Source organism: Myotis nattereri, assembly GCF_964212035.1.
Source record: "Myotis nattereri genome assembly, chromosome: 4".
In the NCBI taxonomy this organism is placed as follows: Eukaryota; Metazoa; Chordata; class Mammalia; order Chiroptera; family Vespertilionidae; genus Myotis; species Myotis nattereri.
Window position 1 is genome coordinate 2,094,926 of NC_138079.1, and position 16,615 is coordinate 2,111,540.

General features: G+C 52.8%; 1 protein-coding gene across 1 annotated transcript in view; it reads right to left on the bottom strand.

The window, feature by feature from the left end:
- ITGA2 (integrin subunit alpha 2) overlaps positions 1 to 16,615 on the bottom strand; it is a 67,288-nt gene that overhangs the window by 36,638 nt on the left and 14,035 nt on the right. Inside the window, exons 2-7 of the mRNA XM_081090214.1 lie at positions 14,424 to 14,544; positions 9,162 to 9,271; positions 6,678 to 6,769; positions 3,312 to 3,426; positions 3,044 to 3,171; positions 32 to 180 (exon numbers count right to left, since the gene is read on the bottom strand). Coding sequence (XP_080946340.1) covers positions 32 to 180; positions 3,044 to 3,171; positions 3,312 to 3,426; positions 6,678 to 6,769; positions 9,162 to 9,271; positions 14,424 to 14,544 — 715 coding nt within the window. The remainder of the gene's footprint in view (positions 1 to 31; positions 181 to 3,043; positions 3,172 to 3,311; positions 3,427 to 6,677; positions 6,770 to 9,161; positions 9,272 to 14,423; positions 14,545 to 16,615) is intronic.

A 16,615-nucleotide genomic window follows, 5' to 3' on the forward strand; every position in this document is an offset into this window, starting at 1 on the left:
CTTGCTGCCAGGCGCGACCGTGGGGGCTCACCTCGCGAACTGAATGGCCTTGAACGTGTTGGTGAGGTCCCCGCCCTTCTGGACCGTCCTGGACGTGGCTGCGGTCATCTCAGCTTTGGTTTGAAAGGTGTTCAGGTTGAACACCACTCGGGGCTTGTTGGCGTACTGAATGAGTCCCACCTGCGGGAGAGCAGACGTTCTCAGACGCTGGTCAGTGAGTTAGAAGTCATGCTATTTGGCCAATAGAATGAAAATCAAAAGTGCGTTTAGATGTGGGCTGAGAGCTTAAGGGAGCCATTTTCCACTTGGTCTGTAAGGCCAGTTTTTTTCTTCCAGCGAAATGACTCCTCTGTTGGAGGCTGTACGTCAAGCATGTCACACTCGCAGCCGCATGCTGCCCACAACAAATATTTCTGCAGCGCAGCCAATACAACGGTAAGAAATGTTGTCATAAAAATTTCATAACTTAATTTTTACAGTATCCTGTTATACACAATTATTAATAATGAACTACAACATTCACTAATGACTGATGACTATCATCGTGTTGCATTCATTTCCCTTACATACCTGATGCACAGGCGCACCATTTCCCTCCACTAATACCAGCAGCGAATATTTTAGCAGCCAATGGCTGCATCATTAGTCTTGGACTGACTTGTTTGGTGTGCGCAACAAGAAAAATAGGTTTATTTGCGTTACGCTTATTAATTTGTGCAGTTATTCAGTGTCTGGTAAGTTAATGTTCAAGAAAAATTTATTAATTTTTTATTAAATGTATTAATTTTCATTAAAATGTTCTATTATTTTATGTTAATGATGACTCGTTTATTTCAGCCCTTTGCATTCAGCATGTCTCTATCGAAATAAACCTACGTTTCTATGAAAATGGGAGCTTTTGATTTTTTGCGGCTACATAAACGTAAACCTTGCTTATGTGGCCCGTCGCAGCCTTGGAGTTTGACACGCTTGCTGTACGTGTTTAGCAACAGCACTGATCGACAAGCAGGACGAAGTGCTATGGCGTACGATTTGGTCCTCAGGAGAAATAGCTGTAAATGTTAAGCGCTGCCCTATAGTATTTTAATGTGGGTAAATATTACAATAAAGTTCATACCAGAAAGATAAAAACATTTTAATTAATGACGGATACAAACATGTAAACAACTGTGAGCAGCTGTGGCTGGGAGAGAACATCTCACCAATTCAGGATAATTATATAATGAGCAAAGAATAAGGTTCAAGCCCTGGCTGGTTTGGTTGGGTGGATAGAGCATCGGACTGCGGACTAAAGGGTCCTGGGTTCGATTCCAGTCAAGGGCACATTCAGCCTGGATTGCGGGCTCAGTCCCCAGTGGGGGGATGCAGGAGGCAGCCAATCGATGATTCTCTCTCATACTGGTAATTGATGCTTCTATCTCTCCCTTCCTCTCTGAAATCAATAAAAAATATATTTAATAATAATAAGCATTTAACACAACTGATTACTGCTCAAAATCGATGCAGTCACTTCAGATTATTGTGTTTATTGCACGGGATTTCCTCTCATTGCACTTCAGGTCTGAGACATGACCTGTGCGTGCGGCCTGGAGCCTCTGGGCTTCAGAGAAACGCTCTTCAGAGTCTGATCTGAGAGCTGAGACAGAACAACTTCTCAACAAATGTTGGGCACGTCACCCTAATCCTTCAGCTCAGGGGTGGGGAATGTCCAGCCTGGCCCAGCCAAGGCCTTCGGGGTGAGTTAATGAAATGACCGAATAGAGCAGCTAATTTTTAGGTTGAAAATTGGCCCCAGAATGAGTTATAAACATCCAAATGGCCCTTGGCCGAGAAAAGTTCCCCACTCTTGCTTTAGATCAAGAGGCTCAAACACCTCTTTTCACTTCTTTTACTGTCCTTGTTCCCAGCACCAAAATCACCCTGGATGCCTGGGGCTCCCGGAGCAGGAAGTGGTGGTGAGTTGCCGCTGGCCCAGGGGCTCTGACACACCGTCCTGTGTCAGAAAGGTGAAGGGGCGGGGCCTGGAGGGCTCAGTTCCATCAGCACTTTCTCGAGGTGGAGAAAATATAGCACCGACCGCTGGTTTTAGGTTTTGTAAGACCTGAGAGCGAGGGAAGGACCCCCCAAAAATGGGGAGTCTAACATGAGAAGACAGGACCTGGCCCTGAGCTTCGGGGTGAGGAAGGGGAGAGCTGAGCAGGAGGTTTGAGGAGATGAGGTCTAATGGGACGTCCAGGACCCCACTGACAGCGGTCCATGGGCTGCTACAGCCAGAATGACCCCAGAGTGGCAGAGCCAATAGGAAAGGAAGAAAAATCCCCAGAACTTTCAAAATAAGGGCTATTCCCTTTTCCAGAAGCAGAAAGTGTTGCTCCTGAGTTCCGGGTGCCCGTCCCCAGAAGACGGAAAAGCAAATTCAAGACTCCTTCCAGCAGCGGTCGCCAGCCTTTCGGAACCCACGGGCCACCAGTGTCCGCAGACCACCGGGTGGCGACCGCTGCCTTAAAGCACAGAGAACTACGCAAAGTTAGTGAAGAGGCCTGTCCTGTGTAGGAAGGAGGGGAGACTGGATAAAAGACTAGATGAAACATAATAAAAGACCATAACGTAATATAAAGTGGAATTATGCTGTCTACAGACTTATTTATAAAAATCCCAGAATTCCAGGATAACTGGGTAGCAACAAGGCGTAAAAAAGAGTCATTATCGGCCCAAGTAGGTGCAAAGGAAAGATACATATCTGAGTTTAAAATACATTAATAAATTTATGAGTTAAAGGATAAAAACAGTAAGCAACTAAAGAGGGTTAAAATGGAATCCCCATGTCTGACGCTGTCAGAAACAGGATCCCAGCTCGAAGACCAGCCGTGGGCGAAGTGACGCACAGAAGAGCGCAAGCAGTACAAGCGCATTTCACTCTCCAGGTCGGCACTGAGTGCAGTCAACTGGGGACCGGCAAATGCAAAGGCGAAGACGGCACACCCAACACTACTTTCTCGAGAAGAAAGCCGCGGGTGAATGCATGTGCTACTGACGTCCGTACCTGTGTCTTCGAGGGGCCTATATCCAGGCCTTGCACAAATTTTTCCAGAAAGTTCTTTACTGCCACCCAGGGGTAGATACTGTTTGATTCATCGCACACAACCACCACGTCGATGAAGGAAGTGCAGGCTGCACAGGGGAGGAGGAGAAACAGATTTCTGAAGTCACTAAAAATGAAGCCGTAACCGAGAGCTGAGGGTCGGGGTGCCCACACGTTTCCCTGCCTTGAATGGCAGCAGCGCCCAGGCCGCCGCGCACACTTCACTCACTCTGCACCGCCGGTGAGAAGCTGCCCAAGAGCTGGAAGTCGGGGCTGACGTCGGAACAAACCCCAGTGGTGTAGTACTGGCTTCCGCACTGCTGTGCCCACAGGGGCCCGCATGTCTGAAAAAAACGAGAACAGTGACAGAACGTGAAAACCATGAGACCCCTCTTCCCCATCTGAGACTCACGCCCATCCCTATCCCCTGCAAGCACCAGGGGTTGCCAAGGCCTGGAATTAACAAGTCAAAATGCCTTTGATTATTTGTGGACTCAAATGAACTGACCAACAAAATAAGACCGGAAGCAGAGAACAGACTGACACGCCCCGACGTGGGGTTGGGGGGATGAGAAGAGACACACCAAAGGATGTATCTACTTATAGGCACAGCCCATAGACACAGGAAATAAGGGGTGAAGACCTGGGGGCTGGAGGGTAGGGACTGGAAGGAGGGAGAAAAATGGGAGACATATGTAATACTATCAACAATAAAAAACATATTTTAAAAAATGCCTTTGTGTGACGGGGTGAAGGGCAGACAGGAGGGAGGGAGTGGTGGGGAGGAGCTGTGGCCAATGGCAGGCTTCGGGAGGCGGGACTCTGGCACTCCCGGGGCAGGTGTCAGTCCCCCACTAAACCAGATAAAGGGGTGCTTCCATCCCTGGGGACACCCAGCAGGAAAATGAGTGCAGAGCTTTATGTGCAAAGTGAAGATGACCACGCTGCCTGTCTTGAAGGCTGGTGTGAAGGTTACAGGGGTCTCTCGGTATGAAACACCCAGAACAGCGCTGGGCCAATAGCAAGGCGGTGGGGCTGTCGGCAGCATCCTACATGGTTTTTCCGGAACGCGGGCCCCTCCTGTCCCCTCCATGTGGAGAATCAGCAGAAACCACAAAACCACGTCCCCCAGGGCCAGGCAGGGAACCCAGAGGAGAGCTCGGGCCGGGGATAGAAGCCAAGGTGCATGAGGAGGCCACCCCGCACACACAGGGGCAGGGCACCCCGGCTCCGCCCAGGGACAGCCAGGCCACCCACATTCTCAAGGAGAGTCGGAGAAGACAAATTTCATGTGAAAATCCACAGTTTCAAAAAAACACTCTGCTAAACCGCCGCAGGCGAGGCTCATGGGCTGCCCGTGTTTAGCTTTGCTGGGAGCAGTTCTCTGAGGACATCGGGGTCCATGTCCACTCCCCCAAACCTGCGGTCACCAGCCTGGCCGGGCCTGCGTGCCCACACCCCGTACTCCACCCTGAGTCCCCCCATCAGCCCAACCCCCAACCTCCTGCCCGCCGGCCCTGAGAGCCGGGACCCCCCGAGTCAGTCACACGGGAAATGCGGCTCAGACAACATGGGAACCGTTAGATGGAAAAGGGAGACCGTGGGGAAGAGCCGTCCAGTCAAGAGCTTAAAAAGGAGGCTACAGAGCTCACCGTGAAGCTGTGGACCAATCACTAAAACTGAACGGAAAAGTGCGGTCTTGCAGAAAGCCGCTGGAAGAATAAAGGGAAATTTATTGGACCCGGTTTAACCTTTGGGAGCGGGCAGCTGCTGCGGTCATTGTTCATGCTCAGTGCACAAGGTTGGTTTTCCCTATAAAAGGGTTCATTTTGCCAATTATGGGAAAAATCGTAATTGATACCTTTGGCAATTTACTAGATAACAGACAGCAATCACTGATTCCTAGATTCCCACCCCCCATTGGATGTTCCTGATCATCTTGAAAAATAATAACTCATGAAGTATTCAAAAAAAACTTTTTTAAGCAAGGAAAAGAGCACCAAGAAGCTGAAATTCAAATGTGCCAGTGCCACTGCCAGAACCATTCCTGCTTTAAGCCCAGAATTCAAGAAGGCTCAAAAAATGTGATGACGGTCCGTCTTTTCCACAAAAGTCCTGAGAGTATCTTAAAATTTTGCTCTCTTACGTATGTAAAGGAAACTGGCTTTTTACTTTCTTCTTTTTTTTCTCCCTCTCACACACCTCTCTCTCTCTTCTTCCCTCCCTCCCTTCCTTTCTTGGCACATGGCTAAATTAATCTCTCAAATTCTCCTGCAACTTCATTTTACTCCGTCTGAAGTTACAGGTTAAAAACTTTTGAAGCACATTCCATAATCCCCGTGTCGCAATATATTTCTCTTTCTGAATTTATTCAACTTTGAAAACAAAGAAGCAAAAAAAAAAGGTGAAGGCGATCGATTATAAGGACTTAGAGATATCAAAAAGCATCGCGATCCATGGCAACATCCATCCCGCGTTGATGTAACACGTATCATAAGCAAAACCTGATTCCCTTAGGGGTACAAAGTCTGTCTGAATCCTAACATCTATTGGTGAAAGTAGAAGGACATTGCTCAAAATCGATTCTGTTTTCAGAAGAAGCCAGCTATACACTTAGGCCTTTAGGTTGGCATGTCCTAGGTGAAACTAACGTAAAGTTAAGCTTCTAAGACGCTTCTAACATGACAATACAACTCGGACACACCTGTAAGAGCTGGTGGGGATGTGAAATAAAACTAGGTTTTTATTTGCCTTTAATCTCTTCCTGTGTGGTGCAATGGTTTTCACCTTTTATATAGCCCCATCTATTCAATAATTTCCCACAGTGTTTCTTGGGTTAGTTCTAAGCTCAGAAATCCTTCCCTCTCTCAGAAAGACCCCACTTTCTATGTGTCTATGGCAACTCCTCACGTCACTCACAGTGTGTTTGGATGTGACGTTATGAACAGTCGACTGGCCCAGGGCCTCGTTAAGCAAGGCATTCTCCCTCGCTGTGATGTCTTCTCCCAGCACCCCAGGAAGTAAATGCGAGGAAACACCAACGTGAAAGAAGAAGGGAGACCGAGCCACACCTCGACTAGCACCAGATTAGCAGACATCAGAGGAAATGAAACACAGACGTGCGTTCCAGCTCTCAGACTTCCTTTCGGAATCAGCAGCACCTGCCCCGCGGGTCCCCGCAGGGAGGAGCCCTTCTCAACGGAGACCAGGCGCCCTTCCCAGGGCCACAGGCTCCGCTCCTCTCACTCCCCTTTCCAGAACATTCTGGGCAGTGGTTGTGCCGAGGATCTGAAGAAGCCTGCGCATCAGCAGGAGGCTCCTGGGGGGGACAGCCACACAGCGTGATAGTGCACCCCCAGGTCTGCCTCCCGGGGGGCTGGGGAGACGCGTGACAGTGCACCCCCAGGTCTGCCTCCCGGGGGGCTGGGGAGATGCGTGACAGTGCACCCCCAGGTCTGCTTCCCGGGGGGCTGGGGAGACGCGTGACAGTGCACCCCCAGGTCTGCTTGGGGCGGGGGGAGTTGGGGAGACGCTGAGCGCACGCGTCCCGGAGAAGGACGGGGTTAAGGATGGGGCGTGAGAAGGGGACACTCACAAGAAACCCTCCGGTGCCCGCGTTCCTGGCGAGTGTCAGGCCGAGGCTCATGTTGGTTTTTATCTCCGTCACGTTGGGGATGCTCACGGAAGCTTCAAGGGAAAAGCGAAAGCGTGTTACGTTTCCTGCCTTCATTACAGCTGCTGGAAAGCCCAGGCGCACGCCCGCTTCTGTGCAGCGCTGAGCTGCGTGCCGCCCGTCGAGTGCCATCTGCACGTGACCAGTGCAGGGGCGTGAGCGGCCTGGGTGACCGGCAGCTCACTCACCTGCGAGGCTGGGCAGTGAGCTGTGGGGTGGGTCTGGAGGAGGCGGCACCCGGAGGCCTTGCCATTGAACAATGCCACAGCGCCGGCCAAGCCAAACACATCTGAGCGCGCCTCTGGCTTCCAGTTTGCCTTCCCTGTTCTTCCCAAGGCCCGAATACTCTACCTAACGCTCCATTCTGCACCAGAAGGAAATACCCGTAGAGCACTATGAAGAAGGACCACAGGGCCTGGCCAGCGGGGCTCAGCGACTGAGCATCGACCTGGGAACCAGGAGGTCAGGGTTCGATTCCCGGTCAGGGCACAGGCCTGACTGCAGGCTCCATCCCCAGTGGGGGGCTTGCAGGAGGCAGCTGACCCATGATTCTCTCATCAATGATGTCTCTCTCTCTCCCCCCCACCCCACTTCCTCGCTGAAATCATTAAAAATATATATTTTTTAAAAAGAAAGCCATATAGTCAAATCTGGCTCAAAGCAATAATGAGCCGACTTTGGAAGGAGAGCCCGAGACTAGCCCGTCACATGATAAATCTCTCCAGCCCGTCGCCCGGAAGTGCCAGCTCGGCCTCTCGGGGTTACCTGGAGGGGAGGCCCTGGAGGAACTCCCTTTCCTTGTTTCTAAGGAGGGAGCCACTTCCCAGGGACCCGGGAGAACTCCACCCACTTCGCTCTGCTCTTGACTGACAGACCCTGCCTCTGACCGCCTCCCTCCGCCCTCCCTATGAATAGGACCGGCTCCTCTGGGTCAGAAAAGCTCTGTTTTCCTAACTCTGCTCACCACTCTCCTCTGGAAATGGAGTCCCCTTCCCCTCCTTGACCCTGGTCACCTCACACGTGCTCCTAAGCCTCGCGCTCCCGTCAGCCCTGTCGGGGTGATGCCCCAGCCAAGACAGTGTCAAAACAGGGCAACACGGCTTCCGTAGAGAAAAACAGGAGCACTTCTGTGCGTATGGTTTTACTTTTTAAATTTGTTATTTATAATTTTTAAAAAATAGAATGTATGCCTCTGGGGTGAGTGTTTAAAAGCTAGAGGTGTTATGGAACGTTGGGGCTGGAAGAATAAAACTTTCGAGCACTCACCCCGAGATATGTTTTTATTTTTAGAAACTGTACATTTACCTGTGCCTGCAGCGAGGGGGAGGGTTGCAGACGTCTGGAGAGCACGGATCTAGATGACCCTCCACCCGAGCCACGGGCCCTATTGGCACTCACCCCACTGCACTGAAACCGGCGTTACTGAGCGCCTGCTAGACCCAGAAACGGTGCTGGCAGCCAGGGAGACAGGGATGGTCTCTAAGCCTTTGCCACTGGTTTGAATCTCTCCTTCCCTCGATTTCCACGGCACCGTGTTTCCCTAATCCACGCCTTCTTTTTTTTAAAATGTGTTTTTATTGATGTCAGAGAAGAAGGGAGAGGGAGTGAGAGACAGAAACATCCACGATGAGAGAACATGGACCGGCTGCCTCCTGCACGCCCCACACTGGGGATCGAGCCCGCAACCTGGGCCTGTGTCCTGGCCGGGAAGCAAACCCTGACCTCCTGGGCCGTGGGTAGATGCTCAAGTCCTGAGCCCCGCGGCCGCGCCACGCCTCGGTTCCTCAGGGCTCCGTGACCCCTCAGCACTGGCTCTTTCGACTGATGACGAGGAAGGAATTGAGCAACATGTGACCTGCCCCGGGACGTGCTGTGTGGAAGCATGACTCACTCAGGCTTCCAGTAACTTGTAGTAGCTTCCGCATTAATAGAAAGCGTCTGCGAGGAGGGAATGAAAACAGCATTCCCAACCATTTCACACCATTCCCGGGCGCGAATGTTCTTATCAGAATGGAGTCATTCAGACACAGCGCCCCGACGTCAGCCTCAGGGCTGACATCTTTACGCTTCATGGGGTTTCTTTTGGAAAGAGGGAGTGGGGGGTTTGGGCAGCCTTCGATTTCTGTAAATTATCAGAAAAACGCTCCTGAACGCGGGTGGGAACCGGCTCCCGTCTGGGGGCGGCCGGGGCAGGGGGCAGCCCGTTCCCACGCGTCTCAGTAAACCAGCCTTCACACTCGGCGGGAGATCTGGCTACCGTTGGGCCAACACAACCGAGGACAGGAAGGCCAGGAAAGCTGCCTGCATTCTTCCAGACAGAACCACGACGGGTCCTGCCACTTCCATCGTGTGTAACACGGCAGGTTCCGCGGGCTGTGAGAAACCGCGCTGCCGCCCGCAGCTCACCTTGCAAATTGAGCTTCTCGCACGCGGCCGTGGGCAGGTGGAGCGGGCATCTGTACACGTCGCCCATGCGGTTGTCCGGGGAGCCACTCCACGGCGAGCCGACCAGCAACCTGCGGACGGGAGTGCGTTCTCAGGAGATATGAGACGTTAGCTAGTGCTTCCCACAGAGAACGCTGACCGCAGAGCGTGGAGAACCACCGTCGATGTCCACTTCTCACGACTGGTCCTATGTGTTCAGCTATAAATCGGTCTCCTTCCTTCCTCTCTGCTCCCAGGGGGCTGGGCGGGGCCTGTAATGCGGCTGTCCGGCCCCGGCGCCCTGGAGCCTCTCTGAGCAGAGCTGAGCAATGGGCACATAACGCCAGCCCCAATGTCAGCCGCACGGAAAGGATTTGGCTATCTGTCTATGAAACTTAAATCCTTCCATAAGCCATTGGTACAAATATTTTACCCACTAACCAGCATGTGCCCCAGGCTGCGTTGCAGTGGATTAAAAAGAGCCCAAGGCACACTTCTGTTTACTTAATCTGATAAAACTGTTTAAAATACGTGACAGCTAAACCAATAATACAGATGAATGACAAGATATGGGTAAGTTCCCCTCTGGAACAAATATGAGGCTGGTTGAAGCAGGGAGGTGGCCGTCAGCATTCTTAGCAGAGGGGACCAGGACAATCCTGGGAGCAGGAAAACACGGAGCATGTGAGAGGCTGTCCCTGGGTCCATAGTAAGTCCCCCTTATCCGGCTGATAGAATTATTCTGGAGGGAATCTCGACTTTCCTAAGTCTGCCCGACAGGAAGAGGAGAGAGGCTGGTGTATTTACCCAGAGGATTTCATGTGACACCTGGAGAGGAGGAGGCAGGCGATGAGAGGGTGGGACGGGTCAGGACAGGATAAGCGAATGGGGGGAGGGGGGAGGGCCCTTCGGGGCGTGGCCAGCCTCTGCAGGCGTGGACTGCACCCACGCAGACAGGCAGGCAGACCAACAGCAGCTGAGCCCCGCCTGGGAGCGCTGTGCAGGGAGCTGGCACTCCTCCAGGGCTGCCCAGAATAGCGCTCACCAGCCACTTACCTTGTGGCCAGTGATTATGGAGAATTCCAAAACAGAGCGGTTCGCCCACCCCCTGAAATTCTTTGTCAGGTGGGTAAACAGTGTTTAAGGCGGTCTGGGTTGTTTCGCACCCACAGTCCCAGGCTGTTGTAAATGCCTCCCTTGGTCTTTGAGTCTCTAAACTCCCCAGTGTCCCTTCAGTGCTAGCAAGGCCCCAGGGTTTACAGCAGGTGCTTAACATTGTCCTCTTAGATCCAGCAAATGCTGATCACAGCTCCGGGGTACTGTTCCCACATGAACGGGGTGCCCTGGCCCTGTCCACCCCAGGAGGGTGCACGTGGGGCCAACCCTGCTGTGGCCAGACTTGATTCAGCCACTGGGATACCTCGGTGAATACGTCAGTCAACACGTCCTGACCATGCCCGGCTGGTGTGCTCAGTGGTTGAGCATGGTCCCCAGTGTGGGGCCTGCGGGAGGCAGCCAATCGATGATTCTCTCTCATCATCGATGTTTCTCTCTCTCTCTCCCTCTCCCTTCCTCTCTGAAATCAATAAAAAAAATATTTTTTAAAATATAGGTGCATTTAAAACATTTTCTCTCTATTTTCACTCATCTACCCAGATTTGTTCTTTATTAGCTCTGTCCGCTTCGGGAAACTATGGAAGCTGTGTCTGCGGCCCCTCATTTGCCAAGGGGGCAATGATTTTACAAAGCTCTCAGGAGCATTACGAGTATTCTGCGTCTGGAGAAGAAAGAACACCCAATGAATACCGGGCACTGTTATGCCAACATCCCATATATATGCCAGTCTGCGGTCTGCGCTAGAGCCGAATGCTTCCTTGTTAGTGTTTATCTAACATTCTGTGGCAGACAGTCCATTACATTTACAACACACGGAGCTTAGTTACGTGTCTCCTTAATTCTAACTGTGATGTGAGCTCACACAGAGATGGGTGTTTTTGGGCCGTGACACAAGGTCATTCTCGTCCCCTTTTCTGCAGGAACGTCTCGGGAACAAAGGAACTGTTCCTGCAGCTGGAAATACCCGGCTTATCAGCCAGGCCCGGCCTTAGCGGCTGCACGAGCTCACGGCGCTGTCATAGAATGAGCTCAGCTTGTGCTGGGGGAGGCCTCGGGGGAGACCAACAGCCCAGTATGTCTCCCCGGCACTCCCAGGAAGCGACCTGACACCCCCCTCCCCCCCCCCCCGGCCCTGTGCATTGTGTGCGATAAGGATCATGTCACTGCACTTGAACTTCCATGGGAGACAACCCAGGAGAGTGCGCAGGCCACAGGTTCACAGGGGACGGGGCGCTCAGGGGCTGTGCTCAGGGTCACCTGCCCTGGGAACCAGCCGGCTCCCCTGAGACGGCTCGGAAGGCTCTGGAACTCTCGAAGCCGGGTCACCACTATTTCCAGAGTAAATTCCTCAGCGTAGTAAAAGGATAATGGATAAAACCAGGACCAGGTTGTGCTAAAGCCTCATAGATGCCAACGTAAAAACGTGCCTATACATTCACACACACCTGGGCTGTGCACAGCTGGACTTGGACTTCACAGACAGCGGAGTGGGATCTCAGGACGACCAGAGCTGGGAGCAAGGAGCCGGGAGGAATGAAGGGCTGAGAGGGGCCATCGTGGCTCAGCAAAGAGTGAGTGAGCAGAGCAACCCCAAGCAGCGGCTTCCCAACGGGCCGGGGAGGAATCAAATCAAGCTGTGTATGTGTGTGTGTGCGCACGTGTGTGTGTGTGTGTGTGTGCATGCATGTGAGTGTGTCTGAGCACATGTGCATGTGTGCGCAGGTGAGTGTGCATACATGAATGAATATGCATGCAAGCAAGTGTGTCTGAGCACATGTGCATGTGAGTGCACATGTGTGCGTGCATGTGAGTGTGTGTCCGCGCACATGTGCATGCATGTGTGCCTGTCTGTGTGTGTGCATGTATGTGTGTTATGGATACAAGGTCTAAAGACAAGGACTTACAGTTATTACAGGAATTCACTTTCTGAATCTGAGTGAACTTGACCGCTACAGAGGGAAAGCTGATGCCCAAGCAGCCCCTCCCACACCTGCTCCGCCCCTGAGGTCCGGGAACTGTCATCCTTAGGAGTGGGAGGGATCAGCGCCACTGTACACACACACACACACACACACACACACACACACGGACTGTTCCGGACGCCCGGTCTCATGCAGGTCCCGGCGCCTGGGCAGCTGACAGTGCTCATTCTCGCCGCAGCCCAAGCAGTGGCTTGGAGGCGGGAAGGACTGGTGTGCTGAGGGCAGAAGCAGCCAGGGCACTGGAGCCTGTGACCACGGGGAAGGGGAAACAGGAGATGGAGCGGCCAATGGAGACCAGGCCATGCCGCAGGCTTTGAGGACTTTCACTTATTCCGACTGCGGTGGGCAGCCTCAGGGGGCGTTGGCCGGCAGTGCCGACTCCTGTTTGAAAAGTTCCCTCTGGCTTCAGGGAGGAGAGGTAGGAGGTGCTGAGAAGCTGCGGGCTGTGGGCTCAGGTGTCTGGGGGGAGGGCCGACAGGGCTGGCCCTGGATGCCACATGGGGAAGGGGAGCGGCAGAGGAGTCGGGGACTTGGGGCCTCGGCGGCTGGTGCAGGAATCAGACAGCTGCTCCTCCGCAGCCCAGGGCGCTGTGCATCTCTATCAGGCTCTAGAGCAGACGTGACAGGCGTCTGCAGCTCAGGACAGAACAGGGACGGAGCCGCGACATCGGCGTCAGCAGTGTGTCCCTACATTCCCAGGCCAAACTACACAACCACACGCCTTTGTGTCTTTAGCCTCCTAGGTTCTCAAAGGATAAGGAGGTACTTGTTAGAGATATTCTCTCTCGTCTCCCTCTCTCTCTCCCTCTCTCTCTCTCTCATCTCATCTCTTCTCTCTCCCTCTCCCCCTCCCTCTCTCCCGAACCCCAAATGATGACAGTGATTGCTCTCGTGGGCCCTGGTGTCCACCCAGACTGCTCTGACGCTTCAGGCGTCTGAGAGACTCTGGCACCGCATTCCTCCCCGAGGCTCTGCCATCGGGGACTGCTCCTCTGCAGCCTCTTCACCTCCACCCCGAGACCTGGCTCAGGATTCGCCTCCACCACGGCCCCTCCAGAGACCCGCTGCCCTCTCCCGTGGCCACGGCATCTCGCCCCTGTCGCAGGCAGCCATGCTCCACAGTGTGAACTCCCTGAACGCTGTGTCCCTTTGACTGCTTTTCTAGAGCATCCGACAGACGCTCACGCAGGAAAGAAGGCCATGAATGACAGCGCTCAGGCGACAGGCCCACAGCAGCCCGTTTGTCACTGCGAAGACCCTGGCTGGGAAGCTCCCGGGGAGTCCTCTGCGGCCCCTGCGGGTGAGGGTCCCTCAGGACTCCTGTCCACCAGGGGGCAGCAACTCCGGCAGAGTAGACCCAGGGCTCTTCTGCCTAAAGACAACCTTCAGAATCACCTGAGTTTATTTTCATAGTTACCAGGGAAAACGGGCCCAGCAGTGGGGCATATATTTCCAGATCCATGAAGGTGGCTGTGTATAAACGGGTTCATGGTTTGTAAATGTGATCATTACACAGCACTCAGGGCCCACTGGGGGGAAAATAAAAGATGCCAGATGCACTAGAGAAAGTGCCTTTGTAACTGTGGGTGGATGCGTGAGGACTCTTCTCACACCAGCAGGGAAGGCTGATTTAGAATGAAACCAGTAGACAAAGCCTTGACAAAAGAGACAATTTCGGGAACTCGTCTACCTGCTAGAAATGCCCCGGCCAGCATCGGCTACTGAAAGGTTAAAACTCAACAGAGACCAACTTACAGACAAAGAAATGGAGATAAATCTACCTATTATCTATCTATCATCTATCATCCATCTATCTATATCTATCATCTAGCTATCATCTATCTATCATCTATCTATCTATCTATCTATCTATCATCTTCTATTAAGTGCCAAAACTGGTATTATGAATTTGCTATGGCATATGTAGAGAAAATGTTCTCTCCAGATTTTCAGAAAATAGCACTATCAATTCCATCAATTAGCAATCTGAGAGTTATCAACTCGCAAAGGAAAATCCTCCATTTAAAGATGCTTGAGGCCTCCTCATCAGTAAATAGTCGTGACCCCACCAGAGCAAGCAGTTGCCGTCCAATATTAAATGTACTTCGTGTCTTTATTGAAACAACGAAGAAGAGAGCGTTCTTACCAGCTGCCTTTTGGGTTGATGAACTGCTGCACCGCGTAGCCAAACTGGGCGTCGGCAGGCCCGGAGAAGACCCTCGCGTCCAGGAGGCCCACGTTGTATGCCACACAGCAGCGAAGGACGCCTAGCAAGGAAAACAAGGACAGCCATGTACACCCTGTGAGTACAGCCTATACTCTGACTCTCCAGGGCCACTTCAAAAACAGCTCGCTGGACATCATTCTCCTCCTCCTCAGTTGGCCAAGAAATAGCTCCTGCTTGTAGGCACTGACTTGGGGCCCTGAGAGTTATCAGCTCTCAAAGAATAGACAGTCCTGGCACCAGGCTTAGCACTTTATATTCGTGATTCATTATCTCATACATCTTCACGAGCAACCCTGGGAGGCGGCTGCTGATAGCACCACTGTTTTCCAGGGACCTCGGATGCTCCCGGAGATAAGGAGTCGCACAGGTGGAGGTGATGAGAGCGAGGAGAGGGTTCGAGCACAGGACCCCTGCACAGGAGCTTGGCCTCTACCCGCAGGTCCCCTGCGGGGATTTCTGAGTGACTCCAGTCAGAGACGAAGCCTCCCACCGGCAGGGCTGAGGCGTCTCCTATTTCTGCTGAATCTCCCTGCAGATCCTGACACGGAGTCTATGCAATGTCTACTGAAAACGCGCGGTTGACACAGCGAAGAAGCAGAAAAAACCACAGCTCCCGGAAAACCGTGTCATTCCTTCCAGGAGGAGGTCCTTATTGAGGAGGAAAATGCAGAGGGAACTGTCAGGGGGTTTTGCTTTGGGAGACTTCTTCCTGACACTCAAGGAACGATGACCGCTTTCAAAAACAAGAAAGGCCAGAAGGATGAAGCCTCGGTCGAGAGATGTGCAAACACCTGGTTTCCAATGGGAAGGGGACGGGGGAGAGAGAGTGGTAGGTTCTGCGCCAACAGCATGAATGTCAGCTGCCCTCCATCCTGTCCTTCACCCCGTCCTTCACCCTGCCCTCCATCCTGTCCTTCACCCTGTCCTCCACCCTGTCCTTCACCCTGTCCTTCACCCTGTCCTCCACCCTGTCCTTCACCCTGTCCTTCACCCTGTCCTTCACCCTGTCCTCCACCCTGTCCTTCACTGAAGGCAGACTGAACTCCTTAAAACCGACATCAAAGTTCCATTAATATGTGTTGTCACCAAGGAATGTCCCACTGTCCGGGCACATTGAAGAGCGTGGTAATTCATGTCTAGTACATCAGGTACAGGCATCACAGAGGGAAGCTTGCCCTCCACTGCGCCTGGGCACTTCTGGGAGCAGCCGCTCCGAAGGAGTAAGGCATCCCCCGTGCTGCCTGGGACGGAGAGCAGCTACTCTCCCAGTTCCAGGGACCTGTTCGCTCTGCAGTGCAGCTCATGGGTTTGCAGACATGCGTGCTCCCAGGGAGGAAGAGCAGATAAGACGCCAGAAATGCCCTGCAGCAGCCCGCACAGGCCTCCCCTCGCCACCTGCTCCTCAGCCCTGCTGCTCAGAGGCACCGCCGCTCATCTGTACTCTTGAGGAAATAAATTGCAAAAGAAAACGAAGTCGCGAATTAATCAAAGAACCGGGAACGGACATCCAGAAACCTGGCATTTCCAATAGCCCGCTCACCGCCACCCGTTGTGCACGCTCAGAAACGCTGTTGGCATGTGTCACCCATCCTCTGACGTGAAAGCGCGGGGCGATGGTGAACCGCTCCCCCACTTTTACCAGGAAAACATCTGATGCTGGAAGGACCACACAGGACTGCGCGTGTAATGACCTCATTCTCCCTGCTCGACCCTGGCAGAGAGGGTGGTGACATGGAATCACGATGGAGCTCATTTTATCATCCAGCAGCCACATTTCATTTTATCTCTGTGTACATAGTGTGCGTGCATGTGTGTGCACATGTGTGTGCTATGTGCATGTGCGTGCGTGCATGTGTGTGTGTGATGTGTGAGTGTGTGCATGCGTGTGTGTGTGAGTGTGTGTGTGTGCATGTGTGTGTGCGTGAGTGTGTGTGAGTGTGTGAGTGTGTGATGTGTGAGTGTGTGTGAGTGTGTGAGTGTGTGTGTGAGTGTGTGATGTGTGATGTGTGAGTGTGTGAGTGTGCACGCACACTCTGAGGCGGAATCCCCAGGTCAGCGCGGACACCGGGGTCACTGCTGAGGGAGGAGGAGCACAGTCCCTGGGGCCCCGT